At 33.1% G+C, this 10,897-nt stretch overlaps 1 protein-coding gene across 2 annotated transcripts; it reads left to right on the top strand.

Moving 5' to 3' along the window:
• The first annotated feature begins 8,480 nt into the window (after positions 1-8,480).
• On the top strand, positions 8,481-10,394 carry LOC112515566 (zinc-finger homeodomain protein 9-like). Of its 2 annotated transcripts, XM_025122461.1 has the most exons (2): positions 8,481-9,602; positions 10,036-10,394. In XM_025122461.1, exons 1-2 carry the CDS (start codon positions 8,585-8,587, stop codon positions 10,050-10,052), a joined length of 1,035 nt encoding a protein of 344 aa, XP_024978229.1. In that variant the 5' UTR covers positions 8,481-8,584; the 3' UTR covers positions 10,053-10,394. The 2 variants fall into 2 exon arrangements, with proteins under 2 accessions (XP_024978229.1, XP_024978228.1); XM_025122460.1 differs by lacking the exon at positions 10,036-10,394 and having other exon boundaries at positions 8,481-9,847.
• Positions 10,395-10,897: the final 503 nt, after the last annotated feature.

Here is a 10,897-nt window from a genome sequence, read left to right as displayed (position 1 = left end):
TAAAAAGTCACCTTCACAGCATTTTGCTGTGAAGTTTCAAGTGTAAAATGTTGGTCTCATGGGTCTCACGAAAACAGGCTGGTCTCACATGATCCCAAGTCTATATATATATATATATATATAGGGTTGAGTTCACGTGAGACCCGTAAGACCAATTTATATTCATTGATCAACTTTATAAGTTAATAATCTAATGGTCTAAAGTTGCACGATGACAATTTTGTGATTATTGAGAAATCTCGTGGCAATTTTGTGATTATTAATGTTTAGATTGTAGATCTAATCCAAGGGTTGAGAATTAATCTCACGGGTCTCACGAAAAACCTTTGGTCTCACATGATCCCAAGTCTCTCTCTCTCTCTCTCTCTCTCTCTCTATATATATATATATATATATATATGTTTAAATAACTTAATATTAAAATCTTGTGAATTAAAGTACAAACTATTAAATTTTAAATAATGATTATCAATGAACAGAAAATTAAATTAAGAATAAAAATTTATAAATAAAATTTTTATATTATTTAGAACAAAACCCCGATAGAAATTATGCGTTCCCGAAGCCACCCTCTCTTTCAAGAGGATTCGCGTCTTTCTGTCTAGGTGCAGATAGTTTGCATCTTCACATACATGTCTATTTCATCGAGCCTCTCTTCGAGACAATGCTCCATAAAAGTGGCGAAAACGAAAAGAAGGCCCGACCATCAATATATACTGGAGGAGCAGCAATGAAGGCGATAATGGTTAAATGAAGCAGGGTGTTAAACTATTATATCATACGATATATATATATATATATATATATATATATTTTTCTCATAATAGTGGTATCGAATTTTTATCCAATCACATATAAAGGAATGAAGGTCCATCATAACACACATTTAAACCAAACAAAATTTTGTCAAACAAAATACAAGTTTTTGCATACGTAACTAAGTTGGTAAAGAAATGAAGCCACTTTACTTCAGTACACAACAGGTTCAAGTTCGAATCTTGTATGACAGTGAGCTAAACGTCTCTGCTAAGCTCAGTCATTAAGTCAGCTCAACATAGCATTTAACCTAAATAAAAAAACAAGTTGTGAGTGTTGGTAGTGGGGGTGGGGTAAGGGGGTGGGTGGGGGGTGGGTTGCTACTTACACAACACCCCATCACCCATATCTTGTCTACCATTATTTATAGATGTTTTTTTTAAGGTAAACACTACATGTTTTGGCTACCCATCCATCACACCTTATCATCTTTATATGTTTCTTTATTTCCCCCCTTTTTTTTAATTCATAAATAACCACTTCCAATTATTGAAAACAACCACCCAAATGCATTAAACTTAATAACAAGAAACTATTTTGATTTAAATTTTTAAAATTTATTATAAAAATAAAACTGGTATGAATTGTAAGAGAACTGGGAAAATAGGAGGTGACAACCATTTTCAATGGTCGGCCGACACAGATTCATGGTGATATGAAAAGAAGAAAACGACAAAATGGAGAAAAGATGTGATGATGTTGGAGAGGTCAAAGTCTACGAGTCAGGAGGAAGCTGAGGCTCGGTTGTTGAGTGGTTCGATGAACTGGAGAGGGGTTCATCGACATGGTTATTATGTGTTAGGTTATAGGTGTCATACACACGACAGAAAACCAGTATTGTCATCTCCTAGCAATCCAAACTAAATGGAGTAGATTGTGTGCTTTCAGATGTTACCTTTCTAATTACAAATTCCTTTGGAGGAGATGTCGAATTATATTAACGAACCTCATGAACGTCCCCACAGTATACACAAAAACCAGTGAACCATCTTCTCGTCCAAGGTCAAGAGGTCCCGTTTTATTCTTTGTGCTGCTAGACACGAAAAACGTAAAAGAGGGGATGACGTCTTCAAGAGGGAGGGAGGAGAGAAACCATTTCTCCTTTTCCTCTGAGGTTTCAAAAAGAGTTGGTAAAATGTGACCCTTCACATTCCTTATATACATGAACAATATACACACGTTTATCTGATCAATATATCAATTAAATAAAATATAAATAATTACATTCGGTAATTATTTAATTTTCTTATCTAGTTGTATCTTTTGCTTGTAATCTACCAGGACCTTGCCATACTGATAATAATTATGAATCATATTCATAATTATATCGAAGAACGTCATCTAGTAATATATTGTCATCAGTTTGTCACCCAGATGAAAAGTATTGGTTGTTTATTTATTCATCAGTATCGTGATCATTATTGATCGGCATGTTATATTCTTTTGTCCTTGATATCTCTATTGAACTTAACACAGATGTGTTATATCCATTATGTCAAAACCCTAGTTTTTATACTTGAATATACTGACAATGTTACTCAGTTATTAATAGCTTATGCTGGTTTGGTGGAAGCAATATCCAAATTTTTCACAAACCATTTTGTTACTTCCACATAAGTAATTTAAAAGTCTGGATGTTCTGCAAAATGCTTTTGCTACTCATGTGGAAGCAATTCAGATGTCTGAATTTGAAAAAAAAAAATCCTCCAACAAGATCATGAGTTACACCAATGGGTCTTTGGCCTAATGGTATCGTAGTTTTTGGCCTCCTAGGAGGTCAGAGATTCAAATCTCACCAAAGGTGAGAAGTGTGTGAGTTTATTTGTTGCATTTGCCGTATATAAATATTATATACTTAAAAGAAAAAGATCATGAATTACATAATGACAAATAAGAAATTATCTTCAATAGCTTGCATAAAAAATGTTGACGAAAAAAAAAATACACGAATATGAAAACATAGTATTTGAGAAGAGTAAATTACGTTTTTCCATCTACGTGGTTTGTTAAAAATAGTGATCTTCATCCATGTGGTTTAGAAACTGCGTTTTTCGTTCCTATGGTTTGTAATTCATTGCTATTTTTGTTCTTATAATTTACAATTTAGTGTTGTTTTTGGTCCCTGTGGTTCACAATTCTTTACTGTTTTAGTCCCTTGTACTTAAAGGTAGACATTAGTCCATGAACGAAAACAACAATAAATTACAAACCATATGGACGAAAATCACAATTACTAAATCACCGAAACGAAAACTGAAATTATTAACAAAGCATAGAGATAAAAACCGTAATGCTGTGATAATTAAGAGAGTTAGGGTGAAAAAAAATCTGAAACCATCCACATTTTTCAAGATGCTTTTCAAACTAGTCGTTACCAGCGACAAATATCGTTCTATAAAAAATCGTTAAAATGCTCGAAAGAGAAAACAAAAGTAACCGTTAGTACAATAAAGACATTTGGATGGTACTTTATAGTTCCGTGGAAGAAACAATGGCTAATTTGAAAAATAACGTTAAAAACATCTGATGACTCTGGTCCGTATCTACACGTTCAGTCTTTTTCAGATCATTCCTTATTTGGTCCAGTATAAAAAAATCTTAATTGATCACTTCTGTAACCGGTGATATCAGTTCTAATATTTTTAGCGTGATTCATGACTTGGATTCAATCTTGAAGAAAATATGTAGATTTGTATATTTATTTATAAGTTTTCTAAAATTAATATTAAAAAAATCTCAAAAAATAAACTTAAATTGATATTATCAATTTTAATAATTTGATATAAAATATATTTATGGATAATCATTTTTAAATTTCAAATTTTAAATAACTAAAAATAGTTACTTGTAAAAATGATAGATCTATTTAGGTATGATGTATAGGGTTGAATTCATGTGAAACCAACATATTTTTGTGAGACAGGTGAAACCACTTTTTTACACTTGAAACTTCATAGCTAAACGCTGTGAATGTAAAAAACAACCCGAACTTTTACATCAAAAACACTGTGAAAGTTACTTTCACATCGTTTCGCTATGAAGTTTCAAGTGTAAAAAACGGGCTCACGAAAACAGGTTGGTCTCACGTGATCCCAAATCATGATATACAAATGAACGTAATATTTGAAATTATTTGAGATCCCTCAGGTTTTTTGGGATCTTTATGAACATTTAGGAATGATACGATGATCTTCCTAAATATTTGCAACAAAATTATATATCGTGTTTTTATATTAAAAAATAATTGAATATGCATATGCATATGAAATACACAATGAACCTTCACAGTAAAAATATACCAGACATCCAACATATATTAAACCTTCACAGATATTTCACGGAGTCGTGAAATTAAGTGATCGTCTCAAAACCTAAAGAAAATAAAATTTCATGACATTTGTATTTAATTATATTATCATATAATTGTCTTTAAATGTTTATTTAATTCCATTTAAATATAAATAAAAGATTTTACAGAACATTATTTAAAAAACATATCAAGTTTTACTTTAATCATATCGGTATTAGATACCAAAATATAGTTTCATCAAATTTTAGAACTTTAGGGGTTGTTTGACAATTGCTGAATGGTTTGGTGCATAATGATTAAGTGGTCAAAATGATTAAGAGGCTCTCATAATATAATGCAAAAAGAAATATAATTGTTTGATAATTGTATACAATGAAATTAGGGCTCTTAATGGTTAAGGGAGATCCATGATACAAAATCATTCAGAGAGTTTTAGAACCATTAAGAGGCAGATTTTTTTTTGTCAAACAAGATTCAGCTCTTAACGATTCAGAAATTGTCTCTTAATGAAATTATTAAGAGATAAACAAACAACCTCTTACTTCAGTTATAAAAATGGTGGATGATTTTGTCCAAATATAAGACAGGTTCCGGATCTGATTCTAGATTTCTCGCTAGTCTCAACCGCTGAGTGAGTCAAAAAATATCCTTATCACATTTGTGTCTCTGAAAACAGGTTCCTTGTGTGGTCGGTTGGAATTATCAGCAATCAGCTTTTTACCCAGATTTTTGAATCTTAAAATGAAAATTTTACAAAATATGGTACGATAAATACACGAGTGACTGATCAAAATGGTCGATCTGTCCAGTCAAATTCACTTTTTAGTCATTTTTGGAATCAAATTTTTGTTTTTTTTTTCTTCTGATTAAAATAAAATTCAATTAGTAGAAAGGGTAAAAAGGTAAATTTATGAAGATGAACTATTTTGATAGTTTCCCTAAATATAGACACATGCACACACCCACACAACACATTTCAAGAATTAAAGCGTAGCCACACAGTCAAAGGTCATCACCATTCATTATTTAAATGCTATAAAATAAGTGCCTTTACATTTACTATTTTATTACTAGACTAAATCACAATTTTGGTCCCTATAGTTTAAGTTTTTGTTATAATTAGTCCTTTAACTTTATTTATTATATAAAACTCATAGGGTTTGCACTTTTTTTGAATGTGGTCCTTTATCGTAACATTTGCCCGTTTACCAGATCCATTAAGTCGAGAGCAATATCGTCTTTTTGCCATTTTCCTGCATTTTAAAGGGTTTTTTAAACCTTTTTCTTCTCCAGTTTAAGAAGCAAGAATATTATGAACATTTAACCTCAAACTAATACAAATTCAGGCAAAGCCAATGTAAAATCCAATCGACATCAAGAACACTGAACATAAACGGCAATTTTATACAAGTTAATTCCAAGGATTTATGATAGAAACCCTAAATGAAAAATCTAAATCAAACCCTATATCAAAAACCAAAATCGGTTATCAATGACAATAAGGAAAAAGCAAAAAAATTTGGACTCTCAAGAATCTAACGAGAAAGCAGTTATCTTTGCCTACTCACATCCACTGACCATTTTACCCTCAATTATACAAGATGGATGGCCGAACATAATCAAGAAAATGTGCAAACTATACCCCCTTTACGTAATAAATGAAATTTAGTGATCGATTTCATAGAAAAAACAACCCACAAGGACCAGATTTGTAGTTTACTCTTATTATTAATTGAAAAAAAAAATTCATAAACTATATAATTTAAATATAAATTTTAATCAAACTCATATATATAAAATGGTGAAAAATGACAAAACTTATAATATTATACTGAACATTTGTCGGTTTATTGGTTAAAATAAAATTTCAGATTGTTTCTAAAACGATAAACAAAATTTCATCAATTTCATATGTTCTATAATAATTTAGTTAAAAAGGTTGATTACTAATAATTTCGATCTGTCTAACACTAAATTGTTGATTTCGCAGCTGAAATTAGGGGGTCTTGAATCAAACCTATAATATATCTTGTATTTGATTAAAGTCGTATCACATATTTATCAACTGAAGTACTTGTTAAAGGCCATATATTTTATAATAATTTAGAAATAATTAAATAATAATAATAATTGTTTATAATTAAAATTATTGAAATAATATTTGATGACCAAATTTAGTTGTAACAAACAATGTGATAAGAAGCAAAACCATGAGGAAATATGTGTACAAATGCAAAGCTACGTGTCAATATGTGTAAGACCTTAAATTACACGTGTCATTAATATAACAACGTTGTTTAGCCTGCTCATTAATTTCCTAAACATGCACTAACACCAAAAATACTCCACGTCAGCTTCGCCGGAAAATGAGCGGTAACTGCCGTCATCGCCGCCGTACCGGTAAAAAGAATATTTTCGATCCAATGTTTTCGATGTAAAGTGTACCAACGTCATCCATTTGATTACAGCATGGGCTTTTGAACTTTAGTACAATTTGTTCTCAAATTTCTTTAATTATTTTCATTTATAGCCCTAAAAATTTATTATTAGCTAAATTAGCCCTTGTGTTTTGTGCGTATGTCCAAATAATGAGTGTTGGTTTATATTAGAGTTTCACATTGGTTAGACTTGGACCAATTCTTCACCATATGTATTGGAATCTCCTTTTTGTCGTTAAGAGGTTTTTTGGAGAGTAATATAGTGGTGTTACACATATTTTTACATGATATTAAAGTCAAAGTCAACTAGTATAGGGACTCTACATTCTGGCTATCTGTACCCATCTAGACACTTGGAACAATTGGATGAATTGGGCTTATCACGGGAATTGATCTGATGTATCTTGGTGCACTATTTTAGTGTTGATCTTTAATTATGGATTGATCCAATGATGAAGATCCCTTCATACCCTTCTCATCATAATTTTTATTCTCACCGAAACCCAACTCTGAATCAACAATAGGTTATCATATAATTTTGTTGAACATATCCAAAATCAACTTTATAAAACACTACAAAAATTGCTTACAATGTACTCAAGTTGTAATAATCTTGTACGATTAGTTTAACTGACATGAAGTCTTGGGTCTTTGGGATTTTCTTCAAAGATCTCCAGTTTAAGCCCTGTAGTGCCATTGGTTATTTTTTTGGTTTGTCTCCATAACCCTAAGATTATTCAAGGTACGAACACAAACTGACCGGAATACTCACAAACAAGTTGTCAACCAAAGAAAAATTAATTTACAACAAAATGAAACACTCATTGTGAACATGATTTCATGAGGCTTGTGAGTTTTGATTATTTAACTACTAAGTTAAGTGATATATTTTTAAAATTAAAGGGATTAAAAATGAAAAAGAAAAATATTAAGGGTGTATTGTGTAAATGTGGAGAAAGTTAGAGGATGTGGTCCAGTTGGATTAAAAGGGGCAAAATATTGAGAAATCAAGGTGGGAGGGTGGATCAGTAAATGCCTGCTGTGTTTTTTTACTGGTCAGTGGGTCCCACACACGCGAATAGTTTACGTTTTCTTCTATATACCATGGGACCCACGTCTTTCTGGGTTGACCCGGCTTTCTTCACGTTTAAACCCGTTGAGTAAACTTGAATCCACCCTCTTGTCCAAGTCAAAACCTTATTAATTCCAATTTTCTAAAATAAGGTTTGGAAATATTAAATTTAGAAGAAAAAAAATACATTAAAAATTGATTATATTTTGTCTACTTTTATATTAATGACAAAGAAAAGGATTTTTTTATTTTTATAAAAAAATTATAACCACATTTTTAATTACATCAATTAATCAACTAATTTAACAATGAAAAATTGATGGAAATGGTTCATTTTTCTCACATTAATTGCTTTCTCAGCTAATTTTTTCTGGTTTTATCCAATGCGGAGGTAGCTAAAAGACCAAAAAAATTACAATATCTATCCAGTTCCGTAAGTGACACATTCGCGAATTATGTCCAGGTACACAAGTTAGAGACTTACCAGTTATGGATCTGGGTAAAATTGTAACATTTTTATTATCTTTTAGCTACCTCTTTAAGTTAGGGAGATACCACTTATAAAAGTAGTGACATTCAGATAAACCAAAAAATAAATAATTAAGAGACCAATTGATGACATTCCATTTTACATTTTTTTGGCATTATTATTTAAACCTTTTTCCATAATAACAATTTTAATAATAATTATTTATTTATTTATTTATTCATATATATGTATGTGATAATGGGTCGGGTCAAATGACCCGTATATGAGTTCGGGTTAACCAGGGAGTGTGGATTAGATAACCCAAGGGTTAACCAGAAGCAGTGCACCACCACAAAAGAGGGTTATCTACAGTCATCTTCCCCAAAAAAACTCCAAAATACTTAAAACAATCTCTCTAAACCTTCTTCCCCAATCTCTTCCATCCATGGATCCTTAACCCTTTTTCTCTTAATTACTCCATGGAAATACCACCATCATCACCACCACCCACCACCACCACCACCACCACCAACACCACCACTGCCATCAAAACCCTTGATCCTGATACTCGGATCCAACCCAATACCATCCCAAAACACCTCCCACCACCCTTCTCAAATGGCGTCCTCAAACGCCACAAACCTCGCCACCTCCACCACATCAACCCCATGCCGGTGGTCATCACTTACCGGGAATGTCTAAAGAACCACGCCGCCGCCATGGGCGGACACGCCGTCGATGGATGTGGCGAGTTTATGCCGTCGTCTACTTCCACCCCCACCGACCCAACTTCTTTAAAATGTGCAGCCTGTGGTTGTCATCGGAACTTCCACCGGCGTGACCCTGATGAAACGTTTCCGAACAACCCACCTACTCAACACGTCATCGAGTACCAACCCCACCACCGCCACCACCCGCCACCACCGCCTCCACAACCAATTTCACTCGCCGGAGCTAGAGGAAACAGTAGTAGTCCACCGGATTCTCCTTCCCCACCTCCGATCTCGTCCTCTTACTACCCATCAGCACCACACATGCTACTAGCTCTCAGCGCTGGATTATCCGCTCCGCCACCGGAAAACATGAACAACCCTTCAATTCCGATCACCCCAGGCTCCGCCCCCGGCATCGGGTCACACCCTAATGGAAAAAAACGATTCCGAACGAAATTCACTCAAGATCAGAAGGATAAGATGCAGGAACTGGCGGAACGAGTTGGGTGGAAGATGCAGAAGAGAGATGAAGATTTGATTATCGGATTCTGCAACGAAATTGGTGTCGAAAAAGGGGTTTTCAAAGTCTGGATGCATAATAACAAGATGAATTTGGGAAGCAAGAAGGATTCCGGAAACCAAAACGACAACGGATCTTACGGTGGCGCTGGCGCTGGCGCTGGCGGTATTGATTTCTTAAGCAATAGAGATAACAACGACAACCACCATCACCACCACCACCACCAGCAACAACCGCACAACGACAGTATTAGCAGCGGCGGCGGTAATGTTATCGGAACTAATGGCTCATCATCATCATCTTAATTAATCACGATTATGGATAATAAGCACTTGTTTAATTAGAGATAGCAAGAGAGAAGAACAAGAGTATGAGGCTGCTGTTGTTTCCATTTAGTTACTTAAATTAGAAACCTTTTTTGTTAATTATTAATTAATTAATATATTAATGACGAATTATCCAAAAATAGAAAGTTTAGTAGGATCTTGATCCCAATAATACTATGATTTCATTTAATATTCCATTACTTTCTTTAATCACTAAAATCAATGTGGGATCTTGAGTATTCAATTCCTTTTTTTAATGATTCTTATAACATCAACCCTAATCTATCTTTAATTAATATGTTTATTCTTTTTTCGTATTTATATATCAATTACACGTATTCCGTTTAATGTATAACGTCGTGTGGATGTAGACTCGGTGCACCGATAGGCACGTGAGCGAAAATTGTTGGCTCAAGGTGGTCGATAACGGGTTGATTGAGTATCTGAATCCGACGTTAACAAGCAATACGTTCGAAACAGTACTAGTTGTTTATCTGCGTAATGCAGTAAGATTTAAAATTTTGAGTACGTGTTATGGTTTCCAAATGACATGAAACGTGGTGTGGCGGAGATGTCAAGTTTTTTCAGGCCTCAGGAGCCACAATGACAAGCGATATGTTCAAAACAATACTAGTTGTGTATCTATGTAGTGTAATGGGATTTAAAATTTTGAGTATGTGTTATGGTTTTAAATGACATGAAACGTGGTGTGGCAGCGATGTCAAGTTTCAAGCCTCAGGAGCCACGACAAGGTGACGACATTTGTCAATGTGTGACGGTTTATATATATTATATATAATTACACACACACACACATATATATATATATATATATAGGAGAGCGATCAAATGGAAACCACTTAATTTGTAAAAACCGTAAAAACCTTATTCCACCAATCATAATTTTTTATTTTGTTCATTTTTTGTAATTATAAGAGGTTGAGTAATCATTTTTATTGTGGAAGATGTTAATCATGGATATTATTATCTTCGTTATTTTAATTTTAAAGAAATACATGAAACGGTTTCATTAAAATTTCATTAAGTAGTACATGAAATAATTAATTTCATAACCATATATGAAACAACTTCATCAAAAAAAAAAATATTATATGAAACAATTTCACAAGATAAACAATTTAATGAAAAAATTTCATAAGATTACGACGGATGAGAGTAGTTTTTACGGTTTTTATAAATTGGAGTGGTTTTCATTTGATCGCTCCTCTCTCT

Source organism: Cynara cardunculus (genome assembly GCF_001531365.2).
Source record: "Cynara cardunculus var. scolymus isolate 2C chromosome LG 7, CcrdV1, whole genome shotgun sequence".
NCBI classification, from domain to species: Eukaryota; Viridiplantae; Streptophyta; class Magnoliopsida; order Asterales; family Asteraceae; genus Cynara; species Cynara cardunculus.
This window is presented reverse-complemented; position numbering and strand designations above follow the sequence as displayed.

Bases quoted from the DNA above. Each gene is read 5' to 3' on its own strand.
- LOC112515566 (XM_025122460.1), top strand. From the start codon at position 8,585: ATGGAAATACCACCATCATCACCACCACCCACCACCACCACCACCACC.